At 41.2% G+C, this 20164-nt stretch overlaps 1 protein-coding gene and 1 pseudogene across 2 annotated transcripts in view; both read left to right on the forward strand.

Annotated features, from left to right (window-relative positions):
• The first annotated feature begins 355 nt into the window (after positions 1 to 355).
• Positions 356 to 20164, forward strand: part of FAM76A (family with sequence similarity 76 member A) — a 28012-nt gene continuing 8203 nt past the window's right edge. For both annotated transcript variants that reach the window (XR_004353159.1, XM_032654450.1), the window contains exons 1-6: positions 356 to 532; positions 1825 to 1889; positions 4743 to 4797; positions 5546 to 5698; positions 10468 to 10625; positions 15496 to 15582. Coding sequence is in view for 1 of the 2 variants with exons in the window: in XM_032654450.1 (XP_032510341.1) it covers positions 452 to 532; positions 1825 to 1889; positions 4743 to 4797; positions 5546 to 5698; positions 10468 to 10625; positions 15496 to 15582 (599 nt within the window). In the remaining variant the exon portion in view is untranslated. The remainder of the gene's footprint in view (positions 533 to 1824; positions 1890 to 4742; positions 4798 to 5545; positions 5699 to 10467; positions 10626 to 15495; positions 15583 to 20164) is intronic.
• Positions 11398 to 13626, forward strand: LOC116757524 (annotated as a pseudogene).

The raw sequence follows: 20164 nt of genomic DNA on the forward strand, positions 1-20164 counted from the left end.
GGAAACCAAAACATCACAACTCCGTGGAGATATCGCGAGAAGCACGGTGACTCCAGCTGCTGAGAGAGGAGGAGCAAGGGCGGGAACAGAGAGCGAAGTGGGAGGAGCCTAGGCACTTCAGAGTCCCCCGCGGGAGATCTTCCCTCCCTGCGGCGCCCCCTCGTGACTGCGCTTTACATAATCGAGGCCGCGCGCGTCATAAGTGGCGTACTCCAGTCCAGACCGAATCAGAGTCGTAAGAAGCTCCGTGTTCCGCCCCTTCCTCCTTGATAGACGTCAAAATGAACCAGTGAACGGGCGCCCAGCGCCGCCGCGCCAGCCCTGGTCCGCCCGCACGAGAACCCGCCCGCCTGCCGCAGCCCGCAGCCTGCCGCCGCCAGGTTGTGCTTCAGACTGTCAGATAAAGCAGCGGGCCGGGCCGGTAGGGTTGTGAGCACGGCCCGGGCCGGACATGGCGGCGCTCTACGCCTGCACCAAGTGCCACCAGCGCTTCCCCTTCGAGGCGCTGTCTCAGGGGCAGCAGCTGTGCAAGGTGCGCGGGCTGGGGCGGCAGCCGGGAACTGGGACGCTGGAGGCGCGGCCCGGAGCTCCCGGTTCTGTGGGGACGCCCGGCGGGGTCCCCCGGGCAGGGCGTGGCAGGCCCGCCTAGCTGCGGAACCGCACCCGCTCCGCCGGGGGCTGGCGGGGCACGTGGGGGAGACCCGGGCCGTGTCCAGGCCCCAGCGGCCGGCGTGTCCGGGTGCTTAGCAACAGCGAGGGATTGTTCTCGGACCCCGTGAGGTCGGGGGAGGGGACAGCTGGTCCCCCGCTCGCCCTCGACTAGCCGCGGCGGAGATCCCTTTTGGGCTGGCTTCCTCCCGCGGCGGGGTCTGCCGGGTTTCAAGCTTAGGGACCTCCTGCCCCGCCTGGGACAGAACTCCAGAGTTGGGTGCTGTCTGGGACGAGCGTGTCGAACTGGGTGCTTCACGGGCACTTTTCAGCCAGTCCTAGAGTCGGAGGTAGCCAGGCTTTATAATAAAGCCCCACAGTCAAACGCACGAAGCAAAAGGATGATATTTCAGCTTCTAGTTAGTGACCTTCTGTCCTCGCCGAGGTCCTGCTGATCAGTTTTTACCGCTGAAGGTCCAAGTTCTCTTTTTTTTTTTTTAAGTTGCTTCATCTTGCTTTGCCTATTTAAATGAATAGAGGTGCTGTGAAGCGACAGTTAAAAGTCACCAAGCCGGCTGGAGAGTGATGTTGAGATATCTCCAGATAATCCAGAGTTTGTATCTCTGGTATGGCTAACTCATAATTGTGTGTCATCAGTGCTTTCAGTGGCCATGACTTTGTCTCTTTCGTTTACTAGGTATGAGAGAACTCAAAAAGTCAAATGTCTGAATACCTTTTTGGCCTTAAAAAAATACATATTTGATTATATGTTTGTATATGTATATATTTATTGATTTTAAGGGAGTTTTATATATGTAAGCAATAATGATTTTAATTCAGTACTTTGGTTTCACAAGTGAACCTGCTCAAAAATCACACAGTGGCGGAGGCAGAACTGGACTAGAATCCAGGGCTTTTTATTCCCTAGGTCTGAGGCTTATTCATACCTTTGTTTTACAATTTATGACTAGTTCCATATAAATTCTTACTTAACTCCCACATCAATGCAGGGTGGTGGTGCCAGTTTTACAGACAAAAAAAATTAGTCCCAGAAAGTTTAAGTGACTCACTCAAGCACAGTGGCTATGCTTGGAATAGTACCCAGGTCTTCTGCCTCCTACTGAAGACTTTCCATTTCTGACTGCCTTTTAAAATTATATCCTCATTTCATTTCAGGAATGTCGGATTGCACACCCTGTTGTGAAGTGTACCTACTGTAGGACTGAGTACCAGCAGGAGAGGTACAGTTTTCGTTGACCATGAGCTTTTCCGTTTAAAATCTGTAATCGATTGCATTTCAATATACAGATTTGTAATCAGTTGCATTGTAATATATAGATCTGTAAACAAATGCATTATACACAGATTCTGCCATTTCCTCTTATAACACAATGGAAGTAAAATACACATATTGTTCCCTAGTTATTCATTAATTGCTTAAATTATTAGTTACTTATTTTTCACATCCTTGATAATTTTATATTGTGGGGTTTTTAAAATAAATAAATAAATTTATTTATTTATTTTTGGCTGCATCGGGTCTTCGTTGCTGTGTGCGGGCTTCATATTGTGGTGGCTTCTCTTGTTGTGGAGCACGGTCTCTGGGCACGCGGGCTTCAGTAGTTGGGGCTCTCAGGCTCTAGAGCGCAGGCTCAGTAGTTGGGGCCCATGGGCTTAGTTGCTCCGCGGCATGTTGGATCTTCCCGGACCAGGGATCAAACCCGTGTCCCAGGGAAGCCCTATATTATGGTTTTGACATTTTTGACACTAAGAAACCAATCCCACAACAGTAAAACATGAGCCTTGTGCTCTAGTATATTTATATGCAGAGTTTGAAGAATTTATAAGCCAAAAGAAGATACTTTTGAAAATGTGACAATCTGATAAAGAGTTTGTTAGCCCTAGTCACATTTGAAAAAACTCACTTGCCTTTACACTTGCCTTGTGTGAATCTCATTTTGAAAAGTGTGAAAAATATTTAGGTGTGCATGAACACACATCTTTGGGGGTCTTTTTAATAGCCAGCAAAGTGGTTTATTGGTATAGTAAGTTAAACTTTTGGGGAACCGTGGCTGTAGGTAATATTGCCTTAAGCAGGATGGGGTCTGTTTGCCAGTTCACACATGGACCCAGAAGCCTAATTTTGGTCAGCTTCATTTCAATTCTAGGAATATTTTCCCTGACATTTCGTTATGTATATTTTCAAAGAAAAAAAAAGCTAAAAAAACTAGATAGTAAACACTCATCTACCCACTACTTGGATTCTACAATTTACACTTACTACCTTTGCATCTATCCATCTCTCTATCCATCAGTGTATTAATCCATCTTATTTGTGATGCAGTTTAAAGTTGGGGACATCAGTGTACTTGACCCTAAACACTTCGGCATGCATATCATTAACTTAGAGTTCATATTTGTTTATGGTTTTTAAATTTTTTTAGAGGTAAAATTTGCACACATTGAAATGCTCAAATCTTAAGTGCATCATTCGATGAGTTTTACAAACAGTATATATCTGTGTAACCCTAAACCCCATCAAAATATAAAACATTACTATCACCCCAGAGATTCTAACCCCAACCCAGTCAGTCCTCACCCTCCTTGCTTTTTCCAAGCAACTACTGTTCTGATTTTCCTTTCCACCATAGATTAGTTTTACCTGTTCTAGAACTTCATGTAAATGGAGACACACAGAATATACTCTGGAAGGTTTATATTTTAGCTTTTACATTTAGGCCTATGATCCCTTTCAAATTTATTTCTGTGTGTAGGGTGAGATTTGAAGTTTAACCCTTAATTCACACCATACATAAAAATTAATTCAAGATGGATTATAGAAATAGGTTTTTTGCATTTTTTTTCTAAAATGTCAAGAGCATTTGTGTATATCGATACATATGTCCCACTCCTTGAGTAATAAATCTAAAATAAACCCAAATGTTCAACATCACAGAGACACTGATGCTAATCCTCTTTCTAGAGGTCTCTTTCAATGTACTTCACTTCCTGAACTGCCTTTTTTTTTTCTTTTTGGCCACCCTGTGGCTTGCTGGATCTTAGTTCCCCACTAGGAATTGAACCCGGGCCACGGCAGTGGAAGTGCTGAGACCTAGCCACTAGACCCCACTGGACCACCAGGGAAGTCCCTGAACTGCCTTTTTAAAATGGCAGAAAATTGCCCTGGGAAATATTTTGTTTGAATATCTCATTTTAATTTAATGATTTTTACTTTGAGGTTTTTCTTTTGTCTTTCAAGTTTGTAGTCACTTTGATAGGAATTGTATGGGAAAAAAATCACAAAGTAGCAATATACTGGATTTTTATGTGATTTTGTTTTTAGCCTCCAAATATTGTTTAAACTGTTGTTAAACATGAAGCATTTGTTTGTACCTCCCTTTGTGAAGGGTTAGACTTTATTTGAAGATAATATTTTTTCCCCAGGGCAGTTTATCAGTTTAGGCATGTAGGTAATATTATGACTTGGATCTTCACAAGGGAAAGGGCGTGTTTATTTTTGTCAGTGCTTAGCTCTTAGAGAAATTGGAAATATTGAAAAAATATTTGGTGTTAGCATCTATTTCCCCACATCAGGGATTTTCATATACTTTTACTTATAGAGGAGAACATAGACAGAGTAAGGTCAACATGGATAGAGTCTCTGAGCTTATATCCCAAACACAAATACTTTACTCCTCATCTCGAATTTCTCAGCTGCTCATCTGAATTGAGGAGAACTAATTTCTTTTCTGCTAGTCCATTTTGGTCTAACATAATATTCTTTTCAGGGTCCTTTGCATATCTGATAATTTTACTTAGTGGTACTTGGAGATGTCATAATCATAAATAACTCACTCTTCATTTTAACCAAAGCCTCCTTGTATTTGAGCTAATAAAATTTATAACTACAGAATAATTAAAAGAGTTACTGGCCAGATACTCACCCTTCAGTTAATCAAATGTCCAAACCATATTCCACCTTGGCACTTAGTAATGAACAAATTCCTTGGACTTAAGGAAGAATCAGTTTTCAAATGTTGTAAGTAAAACGATTTTTTTCTTATAAAGCCTTGTGTCTCTTTCTTCCTTAACAGTAAAACCAATACAATATGCAAGAAATGTGCTCAGAATGTGCAGTTGTATGGAACGGTAAGTAGGGTTTCTCTGTACCTAACAGTCAGGTCTCTTGGGACTGTACATTCTGTGGACTATTAATATAATTACAATATTTTTATTAGAAGACCTAGTTATGCGTAAAAATGTTCTCAGAAAAATTTATGTAGTGTTTTAGCTTTCAAACTTAGCTAATACTTAGTATTAAGGAGTTCTGTGTTTATAGTCACTGTGGCAGGATTGTGATTATAATTTTCCTTGAGAAGCTTCAGTAACCAGTATGTAAAGAGAAGGGGAATGATGAATCCTATGACGTGACCTCTTTGTTTGGTAACAGTTGACTATTCATTTTGATGAATGATTTTTTTTCTTTCAGTGTTAGGGTTCAGCATACTGTGTCCTTGCAGGCATTCTCCCCACATGTTTATACACGGATAATGTCAAAGAGGCCTTTTCAGAAATTTGGACACACTTGCTCGTTTCTCCAAGAGCTGGTTCTGTTGAATTGGTTAGAGAAGTCCCAGCATATATGCTAATGGGTTTTTGTTATTTGTTTATTTATTTAAAAATCAATAGTCCTGTGCAGAAAAACACTTTACATGGTGTTAGGAATTGGGCTTTATTGGATCAGTGTAAAAGGAGATTTATGAAGTTGGGAATGCATTTTTACCATGACTAATGAACTATGTATAATAGAAATCATTGCTTTAAAAAATGCACTGGAAAAAAAAAATGCACTGGTATTTTACAACATACTTACTTGACACTTTTTTTTCTCTTTAAGCCCAAACCTTGTCAGTATTGCAACATAATTGCAGCATTTATTGGCAACAAATGTCAGCGCTGCACAAATTCAGAGAAGAAGTATGGACCACCATATTCTTGTGAACAGTGCAAGCAGCAGTGTGCATTTGACAGGAAAGATGATAGAAAGAAGGTAAATCTCTGTGTTTTTCTGGATATTTTTTTCTTTCAGAGAAATTAAGGTGGGCCAATTGTGTTAAAAAGACATATAACCAAGATTGATTTCTCAGTTCCTCTCCAAATTCTGTTATTGACTTTGAAGAAGATATTCAGTCTTTGTTTTCTTCATTTATCAAATGTGGACCATTATATTATAACATTTCATAGGTTAGTATTTCATGAGAATTTGAATTACAGTGTTCAACATCCCTTATGAGTGAAGTGGTGATTGGCAAAATTCTACAAAACTCTTTAAAGGAGAGATTGTGACTTAAGCAGGATATAGTCTGTTACCAGTTTTACTGTCTGGCTCTTTAAATGTTTCTGTCTGTTGAAGTTAAAGACCACAAGAAGATGATATAGATAGACCTCTATATGGAATGATGGTACCTTGGTGGAATTAAAATGATTTAGATTTGGTCTGTTTAAAACCCTCAAGTGGCTTCCAGTTGCACTTAGAATGAAACCCAAACTCCTTCCATAGCCTGCAAGGCCTGTACCTGACTCTCAGTCTCATCTTCCATCACACTCCCCTCCTCCTCCCTTGGTCCAGCCACACTGGCCACCTTTCAGTCCTTCAGATATACCAGTCTCATTTCCACCTTTGTGCCGGCTGGATTTGCCTGATACACAGCCTTCTCCAGAGTGTCATAACTGGTTCCTTGCGTCAAGTCTCAGCTCAATTGCCAGCTTCTCACAGAGACCTTCTTTACTAACTCCCCTGATCACTCTATCATAGTACCCTGTTTATTGTCTTCATAGCATGTAACGTTATGAGAAATTATCTTGTTTGTTTACATGTTTGTCCACCCCCACTAAAGTATGAGTTCTTTGTCCATCTGTTTTCATGCTGTATTACCAGCAGCCTGGCACATAGTAGGTACTCGATAAATATTTTTTGAATGAAAGAATGTAGTACAGAAACATCTCAGAGATGCTTTTCAGAGATGCTTAGGCTCTCAAAAGCTGATTCGTGGTAACCAGATTCATTAATTTACAATGGGAGGAAGTAACTTTCCAGTGACCAGAATACTCTTCCCTGAATCAAGATACTAGAGAAGCTGAATTAGTAATCAGAAGGTAACATATAATAATAGTTGGAGTACAAGCTTTTTAGTCCCATAGATCTGGGTTCCAGCCCACTTCTGGCTTAGCTGAATGATCCTGGGCAAATTATTTACTCCTGTTATACATCAGTTTTGTCATCTTTACTGTGGGAATAACAGTAGCTACTTCACAAGGGCATAGGGAGATTTAATTGAGATAGGTATATAAAACAATTTTGAGCCTAGCATATACTATACTTCATTAAATGGTACCTATATTATTATTAATTGGATTACACTAGAATTCATTGTTTCTACTTTCTAGTTACAATCCTATCATAAGAGCTTGCGTATTTGTAGGCATCCTCAATCACCTATTTATAAACTTCAGGAGGGCCAAGCTTAGGGATTGAGAGTGGATGATCTGGACTCAGAGTGCCTGGATTGAAATCTTTGTCTGTCACTTATTTGTTGTGTGACTTTGGGCGAGTTAATCTATCAGTGCCTCAGTTTCCTCATCCGTAAATGACCTCATCGTTGTTATGAAGGTCAAGTGTAAACCCCTTCAGAAGGAATCTGGCACATGATAAGTACTCAGTGTTATCTATGATTATTTCTTTATGATAGTTTAATTCTGAGAGGGTGATTTTATATTTTTAAAGTTTGTGAAGGAGAGATCTGAAATAAAGTGTCCTGTGGTTCAGTGTGTGATTTTCATGTTTAATGTTGGCTGTCTTTCAGTGCAGTTGCTTTGTTTTCAAACCCTTCTTCAGTGAAAGCTCTTTCGTGGAGAAGGTCTCCTAGAGTTTTTTTTTTTTTTTGGCTGCACTGGGTCTTTGTTGCTGGGCGCAGGCTTTCTCTAGTTGCGGCGAGTGGGGGCTACTCTTTGTTGCAGTGTGTGGGCTTCTCATTGTGGTGGCTTCTCATTGCAGAGCATGGGCTCTAGGCACGCGGGCTCAGTAGTTGTGGCTTGCGGGCTCTAGAGTGCAGGCTCAGTAGTTGTGGCGTACGGGGCTTAGTTGCTCGCAGCATGTGGGATCTTCTCTGACCAGGGATCAGACCCATGTCTCCTGCATTGGCAGGCGGATTCTTAACCATTGCGCCACCAGGGAAGTCCTCCTAAAGTCAGACCTTCAGGCCATATCCCATAACCATGAAACGCAGCAAATTGAAGTTTGGTTTCAAAATTCATTTATACATTCATTAACAAATAATTAGATGCTTATCATGTCTCAGACACTGCTCTGGGTGTTGGAAATACACTGATGAACTAAGCAGAAGAGACCTTATTCTCTCAGAGCTTTTATTTATGTGTGTAAGAGATGGATGAGAACAAACAAGGAAATAAATGAACACAGATTTTAGGTGTAAGTGCTATAAGGAAATAGGGTATATGGTAGAGAGTGACTGGGGAGGCCAGTTTTGATTGGGCAATCAGGAGGACCTGCATGGAGATAAAATCTGAGCTGAAACAGGAAAGATGAGAAGGAAGCAGCCATGGGAAGCTCTGGAGGGCAAAGATCCTGGGAAGAGAGACCAGGTATGAAAAGACCCTGAGGCAAGAATGAGCTTGGCAGATGGGAAGAACAGAAAGAAGGCAGAGTGAACAGAGAATGAGATTATAAAGGCAGGCAGAGGCTACATTTAAGTCAACATAGGCTATGGTAAAAAGTTTAGATTTTATATTTTAAGGTGAGAAGAGACATAATCAGATTTACATTTAAGAAGCCCTCTTTGGCAGCTATGTGGAAATGGTTGATCTGGAGAAAAATAGCGAGATCATTTGGGTGGGTCTTGCAGTTGTGACAGGTAAGAATGGCTTTGCTTGGGTGGAAGCAGTGGAGTTGGAAAGAAGTGGATAGATTCAGACGGATGACTTGCTAATAGGTTAGGAGAATAAGGTGCAAAGAAGCTTTTGCTAACAAGACAGATACTTTAGGTAAATGATGGTCTGGCTTACCCATGTTCAAGATGGGGCAGAAGATCTAATTTAGAGGCAAGACATGAAAACTAAGATTCCATGAAATATCAGCACACTCCCTCCTCAACCTGAGTAACTGCAACCAGCTCTGCTGCCCTGCCACTTGTACCAGGCCACCCCACAAACTTACTTTTGCAATCTGAGTGCTGTACAGAGGCACCCCAGGTTCAGAGGATTGTGGAAGCCCCATTCTGCTTTCCTAGTCCTGTACCCTGCACCCTGGTACAGAGCTGCTTCTGCCCAAAGTGATCAACTTTTTCTAAATCAAACAAAGTGCCATGGTAGGCCACCACCAGGGATTGGGGCCCTGGAAGCTACTTGCCCATCAGTCTTTTTCTGGAGACTTTTTTTTTTTTTTAACAGAAGATATTGGGGGTAGGAGTTTATTAATTAATTAATTAATTTTTGCTGTGTTGCGTCTTCGTTTCTGTGCGAGGGCTTTCTCTAGTTGTGGCAAGCGGGGGCCACTCTTCATCGCGGTGCGCGGGCCTCTCACTATCGTGGCCTCTCGTTGCGGAGCACAGGCTCCAGACGCGCAGGCTCAGTAGTTGTGGCTCACAGGCCTAGTTGCTCCGCGGCATGTGGGATCTTCCCAGACCAGGGCTCGAACCCGTGTCCCCTGCATTGGCAGGCAGATTCTCAACCACTGTGCCACCGGGGAAGCCCTCTGGAGACATTTATTTCCATCTGAGAAAAGATATCCAGCATACCATTTTATGAGTCATTTATGAGGTATTAAAGCTAAAGTATAGGGCTTCCCTGGTGGCACAGTGGTTAAGAATCCGCCTGCCAAGGCAGGGGACACAGGTTCGAGCCCTGGTCCGGGAAGATCCCACATACTGCGGAGCACCTAAGCCCATGCATCACAACTACTGAGCCTACGCTCTAGAGCCTGCGAGCCACAACTACTGAGCCCATGTGCCACAACTACTGAAGCCTGCGCGCCTAGAGCCTGTGCTCCACAACAAGAGAAGCCACCACAATAAGAAGCCCATGCACCGCAACAAAGAGTAGCCCTCACTCACCACAACTAGAGACAGCCCATGCACAGCAACAAAGACCCAACGCAGCCAAAGATAAATAAATAAAATAAAATAAATTAAAAAAAAAGAAAAGGAAAAGCTAAATTATAAATTTTATGTTTCATCTTCTGTCTTCTCTTTTCCCTGCTGTGTTTTCCTTGATGAGCACCATAGAGATATTTGTGTCTTTTGAAATTCTTATGGGAACTTTGCTCTGGTCTGTGATAAGTTGAAGAAAAACAAAATACAAAAATATATAAAGTTAGCTCATTTTTATTTTATTTATTTATTTAAAAAATTTTTTGGCCATACCACACAGCATGTGGGATCTTAGTTCCCCACCAGGAATCAAACATGTGCCCCCTGCAGTGGAAGTGTGGAGCCTTAACCACTGGACCGCCAGGGAAGTCCCCAGCTCCTATTTTATTGAGCAATTTTTATGTACCTTGCACCATGCTTTACCTACATTATGTCACTAGATCCTTGCACCAGCCCTCTGAAGTAGGTTCTATTATCCTTCATTTTATAGATGAAGAAATTGACCCCATGAGTACCCAGCTGACTTCCGTAAGGTCACACAGCTTGTAAGTGGCAGATCTGGACTTAACCAGAGGTTCTAGCTCCTAATACCCATGTTCTCAGCCACTGCACTAGCACATTCCTTCTTCTTTATCTTTGTCTCCTCATCTTTCAGGTAGATGGGAAATTGCTATGCTGGCTGTGCACACTTTCATACAAACGAGTCCTTCAGAAGACCAAAGAGCAGAGGAAGCACCTGAGCAGTTCTTCCCGTGCAAGCCACCAGGAGAAGGAGCAGTACAGTCGACTGAGTGGTGGCAGCCATTATAACAGGTAACCCCGAGATGCATGAGATAGGACTAGAGGTGCTGGGAGGCCAGATGTAATACTCACACAATTAACCATGGAAGACACCATTTTGTCTAAATTTTCCTATTTTCTCTCTAGTTATTAGTCTATAGAGGGAATCGCCTTTGTCGTAGTTTGTAATTCATGTATCATCCAAGGGCCAGAGAGACTTCCATAAGGCATCAGGATTTTCTGACTTGGTTTCTGTTGTGTCTTAAAAGTTTGTGGAACTTACTCCACTTTAACATGTAACGTTCTCCCCTCCGTTAGAGTGGGTTATCTCCCTAGAAGATTGGACATTTCACAGTCTGAGGGATGCAGCTTTTTTATGCATATTGGCTAGGAGATTGATAGCTATTCTAGGTTTGTCCTTGTGAGATCCAGTCAAAATGATGTCCTTTCATTATTGTCTTAAGCTTCGTTTCAGAGTATCTGTAGAATTGTTAAGAGTTCTGGCTTTGGATTGAATCCTGGGTCTGCCAAGTTTTCTGTATGGGATATTGGGCAAGTTTTTTCATCTGTGAAATGAGGGAAATAATAATATTACCTCATGGAGTTGTTGCAGAAATAAATTATATAGTATGTGCATAGTGATTAGTTTTATAACCGGCATATAGGAAGCTTCAGTACATTTTAGTTATTCGTTGTTATTATTACCATTGTGATTTTCTTTGTTCATTGTTAAGTACTTTCATGAGCCAGAGTCTCTGCAAGGAATGCAGAGATAAGTAAAAGACTCACGCTGCTATCCAAGAGTATGCAGTCTGGTAGGGAAGACAGACCTGTAATCAAATCATTGCAGGATAATTCGATGGGCATCACAGTGGAAACATGTCAAAATACAGGCATAAGAGGCAGTGGTAATTAACTGCCTTGGGAGGTTAGGGAACGAAAGATCAGAGAAATGCTGGTGTTGGAGCTAGATCTTAGGATGGGTCAGAATCATCAGATAAGGAATGGGCAGAGACACTCTAGGCTGAGGGAATAGCATTTGCAAAGACATGGAGGGCATGAGACCACATGGAACTTGGGAACAGCAAGTCCTTTTATTTTGCTGGAGCTTATGATTGGGAGCTGGAAAATGGGAGGAAAAGGAATCCAGCAGACCTGGTAAGGAGCATGAACTTGATCTTAGTGATCTTAACGGGAAGCCACTGAAAGGATCTATGCAGGGGAGGGGCCAAATCTGCATTAAAAAAAAAATTAACCCAGACTACTGGGAAGAATGCATTGGAGGAAAAAGAGGCTGGGGCCTAGTTAAGAAGCTTTTTTGGTAAGAGTCCAGATAAGAGATGTTAATAGAGAACCTCAACTTGAGGCAGTGACACTGAAGAGGCAGATTCAGGAAGATACTTTAGAAGGAGATTTTTGAGTAAATTAGATAATGTGATGAACAGATAGATGGGCAGGAGCTGGGTGAGTAAAGGACAATTCTCAAATTTCTTACTTGGGTGAATGGGTAGATCCTTATCTGAGAGAGAGTATAGGAAGGGGGAAAAAGAAGTTCAGTTTTGGAAAGTTGAGTTTAAAGCATCAAGAAGAATTATTTAGCTCTTTTCCGTGGCACCTTGGAGGCAAACGGCTGCTTCAGGATGAAGCTGAGCATCTTTCCGAGCCACTGTCTGCCGGAAACTCACTGAAGTGAACTATGAACGCAAACTTTGTACCATCTGTGAGAAGTTTATGGCCATGGAAATTGCAGCTGATGCTCCAGGTGAAGAATGGATGGGTTATGTGGTCCAAATCAGTGGTGAGAGTGACAAACAAGGGACCATGAAGCCGGGTGGCACGACCCACAGCCGCGTCTGCTTGCTACTGAGTAAACAGCATTCCTGTTACAGGCCAAGGAGGACTGGAGAAAGAAAGTGCAGATCTGTACAAGGTTGCATTGTGGATGCCAATCTGAGTGTCCTGAATTTGGTCATTTTGAAAAAAGGTGAGAAGGATATTTCTAGATTTGCTGATACAACTGTGCTGCATTGCCTGGGGCCCAAGAGCTAGAATCTGCAAACTTTTTAAGCTCTCTAAAGAGAATGATGGGGCTTCCCTGGTGGCTCAGTTGTTAAGAATCTGCCTGCTAATGCAGGGGACACGGGTTCGAGCCCTGCTCCGGGAAGATCCCACATGCCGTGGAGCAACTAAGCCCGTGCGCCACAACTACTGAGCCTGCGCTCCAGAGCCCGTGAGCCACAACTACTGAAGCCCGCGCACCTAGAGCCTGCGCTCTGCAACAAGAGAAGCCACCACAATGAGGAGCCCACGCACCGCAACGAAGGGTAGCCCCTGCTCACCACAACTAGAGAAAAGCCCGCGTGCAGCAACAAAGACCCAAGGCAGCCCAAAATAAAAATAAATAAATTTATTAAAAAATAAATTAAAAAAAATAAAGAAGATGATGTCTACCATTATGTTGTGAGAAGGCCCTTAAACAAAGAAGGTAAGAAACCGAGGACTAAAGCACCCAAAATTCAGCGTCTTGTTGCTCCACATGTTCTGCAACGCAAACGTCGGCATATTGCTCTGAAGAAACAGCATGCTAAGAAAAATAAGGAAGAGACTGCAGAATATGCTACACTTTTGGTCAAGAGAATGAAGGAGGCCAAAGAAAAATGCAAGGAACATATTGTCAAGAGACAGAAGCTGTCCTTGGTCAAAAAGAAGACGTTCTAAGAGTAACAAATAAATAAGATCTGACATCCAAAAAAAAAAAAGAATTATTTATTGGAAGTTTAGCCTAAACTCACAAGAGAGGTTTGAACATGAGCTGTTGGTAGCACATAAGAGTCAGTGGTAGCAGAGATTAGTTTAAAATGTGGATTTCTGTGGCCCTACCTCAGAGTTTAATTCAGTAGAATCTAGGATAGAGTCCAGGAATCTGCTTTGTTTTATAAACATCTCAGATGATTCTGATGCAGGTGATCTGGGGAACATCATTTCTAGCCACTATGATAGATAGTTGTTAAAACCATGCTCTTGAGTGACACGACTCAGGTTGGAGGCTGAGAACAGATTCTAGAAGCACTCAAGAAGGATGGAGTGAATATTTGAAAACCAAATATCTGATCAGGGTTAATATCCAAAATATATAAAGGACTCAACAGTATGGTGTGTCCTGAAAAAATTAAAAATAAAACTATCATATGATCCAGCAATCACTCCTGGGTATATATCTGAAGGAACTGAAATCAGTATCTCATATTCATTATAACTTTATTCATAATACCTAAGATATGGAAGCAACCTAAATGTCCTTCGAGGGATGAATGGCTAAAGAAAATGTGTATATACATACAATGGAATATCCAGCCATAAAAAAAGAAGGAAATCCTGCTATTTCCTACAGCATAGATAAACCTGGAAGGCATATGCTAAGTGAAGTGAGCCAGAGAGAGAAAGACAAACACCATGTGGTATGACTTTTGTGTGGAATCTTAAAAAAAATAAAGCTGATTTCATAGAAATAGAGAATAGAATGGTGGTTGCCAGGGGCAGGGGGAGAGGGAAATGGGGAGGTGTAGGTCAAGGGGTACAAACTTTATAAGAAGAAGTAGTTCTGAGGATCTAATGTGTAGCTTAGTGACGATAGTTAATAATACCATATTATATGCTTGGAAGTTGCTGAGAGTAGATCTTACGCATTCTCACCATTAAAAAAAATAAAAGAGGCAATTCCCTGGGAGTCCAGTGATTAGGACTCTGTGCTTCCACTGCAGAGGGCATGGGTTCAATCCCTGGTCGGGGAACTAATATCCTGCAAGCCACATGGTGCAGCCAAAAAATAAAGTAAAAGAATGAAGTATTCGAGGTGATGGGTGTACTAATTTTCTTGATCTTGGTAATCATTCTATAATGTACATGTATATCAAATTGTCACCTTGTACACTTTAAATATGTACAATTATATTTGTCAGTTATTCCTCAATAAAGTCAGGGGGGGAAATGGATGGCATGGTCAGTGGTATCAAATATTGAAAAGAGGCCAAGTAAGAAAAGGTCTGAAACATCCTTTGGGCTTGGCGATTGGACATCCATCAGAGTAAAAGGGTTGCAGACTAGTTTTAGGGGGGGTCAACTTATTGGGGCTCAAACTGATCTTTAGTGTTGTTGTGGGACTCAGACACCAGAAGATTCACAGAAATACAGTGAGGAAGAACTGGACTTGGAGTTCAAATATGTCAGCCTGGTGTCTAGTCCCAGCTTCACTGCTAACTAGCTGTATATCCCTGGGTAGGTCAGTTAACCTTGATGAGCCTCAGTTTATGCAAAATAGAAATAATCCCTTGTATATACCTCACGGTATTATAAGATACATGTGAGACAATGAATGTGAAAGTACTTTTTAAATTGTAAGATAGATTATACTTCTGAGGTTTTATTGACTCTCTTCTCATAGTTATTAATAAAGCAGATAATATTTTATCAAGGCCAAGAATTTGGGGGAGGACTATAGAAACGAGCTACCCATGCATCCAGGACCTATGAAATCAAGACTTTGGTGGATTTTGATGATCAAGAATAATTTGCTCTTAGATCTTAGATCAAGGCCACCTGGACATTTGTGCTTGTTGTCTGTTTCATGCGGACAGCGTGCCCCACCTGACCTCAGAATTGAAAGCTTTACCCCCTTTAAGTAACAACACAGGTTCATGTGTGTTCCTTGTGTTATGCTGTATTTTTTTAAGTAAAATAAATGAAAGAGAAGAAAAAGAATAATTAACTCTTGCATAGAATGGGTATTACATTGGTTCCATTTGACAAGACTTTCATTGTGATGTTTTATTAATCTTTGATTTCTAAAGTGTGTGTATCTCTCTCTCTCTCCTTCTCTCCTTTTTTTTTTTTTTGCCACTAAAAGTCAGAAAACACTTTCTACATCTTCAATTCAAAATGAAATCCCAAAGAAAAAATCCAAGTTTGAGTCGATCACAACCAATGGAGATAGGTAAGCCAATTCAAGTGTGTGTGCATGTTTCTGTTTGAAATGCATACACAGTTCCTGAAACAGGAATACATTTTAGGGTGTGTCATGGAGCTAGTCTATGGTTGTCAATGAACTTCTCAGGTTCGCTACACTAGCCACTTGATATCTTATAAATAAACAGTACTGATATTTGTTTATAAATCTAATCTTGTCTAGAACATATAACTGGATTTCATAGCAATTGAATTCTGCAGTCCACAAATAACTTCCTCACACGAATTCGAAGAAGTCAATAGCTAGATGCTTTTTATTGTGATCTGTGCCTGTAGCCTCCTCCAGGCAGGGCAGGAGTTGGTCTCCAGAGGCAAAGCAGAGACAAGTTGGGATTTTTTTTTTTTTTGGCTGCACTGCACAGCTTGTGGGATCTTAGTTCCCTGACCAGGGATTGAATCTGGGCTACGGCAGTGAAAGCGCTGAGTCTTAACCACTGGACCGCCAGGGAATTCCTGACAAGTTGGAATTAAGGCAGTATTGCTCAGTCTGTGAGGGATAATCCATGCTTCCTTAGCATTAACAAGAGATAGCCCAATGCAAATGCTGGCTCAGGAGAGAAGGAGATGTGTTTAAATATTTTTGTTTCATTTTAAGCCTTTCTAAATGCATTTTTATTCCTCACTTTCCCCTCTCCTTCTCAGTGATGCTTCGCTTACGAGCTACTTTCTCCTCATATCCAGGGTGCCCCATTCATGTTGGTGCAGTGGGCGGCTTCTCAGCAGAGTCTTGGGGCCACCTGTTTTCCTGTTCCTCCAGGCCTGGGCATCCTGAAGTGAGACCACCTGGCACACTCTTCCCTAAAATCCTTGGAATCATCTCCATTCTGAAAACTTCCATTCTCGGTTCTCCCTCCCAGGCAGTGGTGGGTATGGGAGCAGACCAGCATATAGGCTTGCCAGCGCTGAATTTTGTTTATTTAGCTGGATACACAGCGTCTATGAAGTTGGCTTTTTCATTAACTTGACTTGAGACTCTGCAAGCTGTCTTCTTAATGCTAGTATTAGTGACTTTAAACTTCTTGAATTGATCCTTCTAGAAATGCTTAATTTAGATATTCTGATTACACAGGGGAAGGAACCATAAAGACCATCTTTCTGGTCAGCTTTATTGTTTATTCTCTGAGCAGCTAGTTTGACCATTCTGAAGAAAATAGATGTGGCACTGATTGTCCCATCCCCTCTGCCAGGATTCATGATCCTGTAAAAACTACTTTTTCAAAGAGTGAACCATTCTGAATGCCCGGCTTTATAAAGGCCTAAGCCAAGACCCACAGCCTTTAGATTCATCATTTCTGTTTTGTGCTATTTGTGACGCAGGCTATGTTTGAATGACCCAGAAAAGCTCATTTAGTTTAACTTTTAGTTTAACCAACAGTCCTTAAAGTTTGCCTTCTATTAGCTCATTTTGTTCTTGAGATATTGCCACTATTCTTTCTGACTATTGCTATGGATACACCAAGCCAAAGACTTAAACTTTCTGCTCAGTGTTTTATTGCATCCAGTTACCAGCAATGATTGTTTTCCTCGAGTAGGATGCCGATCCTTAACTTAGGTCTGTAGTCTTTCATAATGTCCTCTGGGAAAGATCTTTAAAAATAATTTTTCCTTTAAATGTACATGGTAATTAAAAAAATAACTTATCCTAATAACTTGAAAATTTGGAAAAAATTTTTCTGCTGCCAAAAAAATTATTTTCATATACAAGTTCCATTTGAATGTTCCTGTATTAGCAATCTTAACAATCTCTTCCACTTGTTTACATTTCTGTCTTTTAAAAGTTCATATACAAGGTAAATTACATTTTTCCTTTTCTTTTTACTTTTTGTGTTTTTTTCCCTTGCTTTTCCTTCACTTAGAAAACATTCTGACAAGACTTTTTTTTAACAGTCCTCTTTTTAATGTCATGCAAACCAAAAATTTTTTCCTGAGTATCCATTTTGAATTCAGTTCTGTAGTAAATGTTACCAGTTTTGTTTCCTAACTATATTGTGACTGCCTCCCAGTTTTTTTGTTTTTTTTTTTGCCTCCCAGTTTTTAATTAATCACAATCCACTTTGCTTGTCCCACTCTTAAAATATCCATATACTTTTTATTTTATTACAGTATAGTTGCTTTACATATATTTTTAAATTTGTGCTTTTATTCTTTCATTTTTATCCCTTCATGTCTTCTGCAGGTTGCTCTCTAACAGTTTTCCATTGACCTTTCTATACTACCATATTCTCCTCTCTTTTTTTTTTTTTTGGCCGTGCTGCACGGCATTTGGGATCTTAGTTCCCCAACCAGGGATCAAACCCGCGCCCCCTGCAGTGGAAGTGTGGAGTTGTAACCACTGGACCATCAGGGAAGTCCTCTTTTTTATTTTTTAAATATCGAGGAATATTTGATTATTTTTTCTCGTCTTTTTCTTTTTTTTTGCGGTACGCGGGCCTCTCACTGTCGTGGCCTCTCCCGTTGCGGAGCACAGGCTCCGGACGCGCAGGCTCAGCGGCCATGGCTCACGGGCCTAGCCGCTCTGTGGCATGTGGGATCTTCCCGCACCGGGGCACGAACCCGTGTTCCCTGCATCGGACTCTCAACCACTGCGCCACCAGGGAAGCCCTCTTCTTTTTCTTTATTCATTAGCCTTCCATATCATAGAGAACCCATTACTTTAGGGTTTTTTTAAAAAAAAAAACCATTTTTCTCATGGTTTTATACTTATAAAATGCCTTAGTCTTTTTATTTTTTAGTATCCTATAAAATTCACAGCCTCCATCTCAATATTTTATAGTTTGTCAAAATTGTAACAAAAACTCTTCAATTTGAAGAAAATCGGAGTTCATTTCTAGCTTTCCTTCCCTGAGAAATGCACTTTTTGATCATATTTGTTTATTGTTCTATGGGCAGTAAAAGCAGTGGGTGACCTCCAGGCACACCTTGTGGTTTATTGTTTCTAAAGGACATTCTTTTCCTTTCCTTATAGTTTTATTTTATTCTCCCTCTGAAGTATGCCTGAAAGATTAGGCTTACTCTGTGTGGCCTTTAAGGACAGACCCAGGACTAATGGATGGGACTGATAGGGAGGCAGGTTTTGGCTGAACCTGAGGAAAGATGTTTTCTTAAGCTTTTGGAAAAGACAAGAAGCTTCCTGGAGAAATAGTGAGTTCCCTGTCTTTGGAGATATTTAGAAAGAGACTGGATTTGATTTTCTGCCTTGGTAACCTAGCCATCTTTTTTCATTTTGATACCCAGCAGTTCTTATTAATCAGGAGTTAGAGAGTTACAGAGGTCAGGACCTAACACAAGAAAGGCACAACTAGTTTTGTCAACGATTTATTGGTATAGGAAGAATCCTCCCTCAAGAAGCAGGTAGAGCCAAAGCAATCTTGAGAATGAAGAACAAAGTTGGAGGTGTCACGCTTTCTGATTTCAAACTGTACTACAAATCTGCAGTAATCAAAACAGTATGGGATTGGCACAAAAACAGACACATGGACTGATGGAACAGAATAGAGAGCCCAGAAATAAACGCACACTTATATGAGCAATTAATCTACAACAAGAGGCAAGAATATACAGTGGGGAAAAGACAGCCTTTTCACTAAATGGTGTTGGGAAAATTAGACAGCTACATGCAAAAGAATCAAACTGGACTACTTTCTCACACTACTTGCAAAAATAACGCAAAATAGATTAAAGACTTAAATGTAAGACCTGAAAGCATTAAACTCCTAGAAGAAAACATTGACAGTATGCTCTTTGACATTGGTCTTAGCAATGTTTTTTGGATATGTATCCTCAGGCAAGGGAAACAAAAGCAAAAGTAAACAAATAGGACTACCTCAGACTAAAAAGCTTTTGCACAATGAAGGAAACTATCCATAAGATGAAAAGGCAACCCACTGAATGGGAGAAGATATTTGCAAACAATATATCCGATAAGGGGTTTAATATCCAAAATGTACAAAAAAATCATATATCTCAACATCAAAAAAGCAAACAGTTCTATTTAAAAATGGACAGAGGGGACTTCCCTGGTGGCGCACTGGTTAAGAATCAGCCTGGCAATGCAGGGGACGTGGTTTCAAGCCCTGGTCTAGGAAGATCCCACATGCCGCGGAGCAACTAAGCCTGTGCACGACTACTGAACCTGCACTCTAGAGCCTGCGAGCCACGACTACTGAGGCCCACCCGCCACAGAGCCTGTGCTCCACAACAAGAAAAGCCACCACAATGAGAAACCCACGCACCGCAACTAAGAGTAGCCCCCGCTTGACACAACTAGAGAAAGCCCGCACGCAGCAACGAAGACCCAATGCAGCCATAAATAAATAAAGTTTATCAAAAAAAATAAAGTGGGCAGAGGGCCTGAATAGACGTTTTTCCAAAGAAGACATACAGATGGCCTACAGTCACATGAAAAAATGTTCAACATCACTAATCATCAGGGAAATGCAAATCAAAACCACAATGAGATACCACCTCACACCTGTCAGAATGGCTATCAAAAAGACAACAAACAACAAGTGTTGATGAGGATGTGGAGAAAATAGAACCCTTGTGCACTG

The sequence above is a fragment of the Phocoena sinus genome, chromosome 1 (genome assembly GCF_008692025.1).
Source record: "Phocoena sinus isolate mPhoSin1 chromosome 1, mPhoSin1.pri, whole genome shotgun sequence".
Classification (NCBI taxonomy): domain Eukaryota; kingdom Metazoa; phylum Chordata; class Mammalia; order Artiodactyla; family Phocoenidae; genus Phocoena; species Phocoena sinus.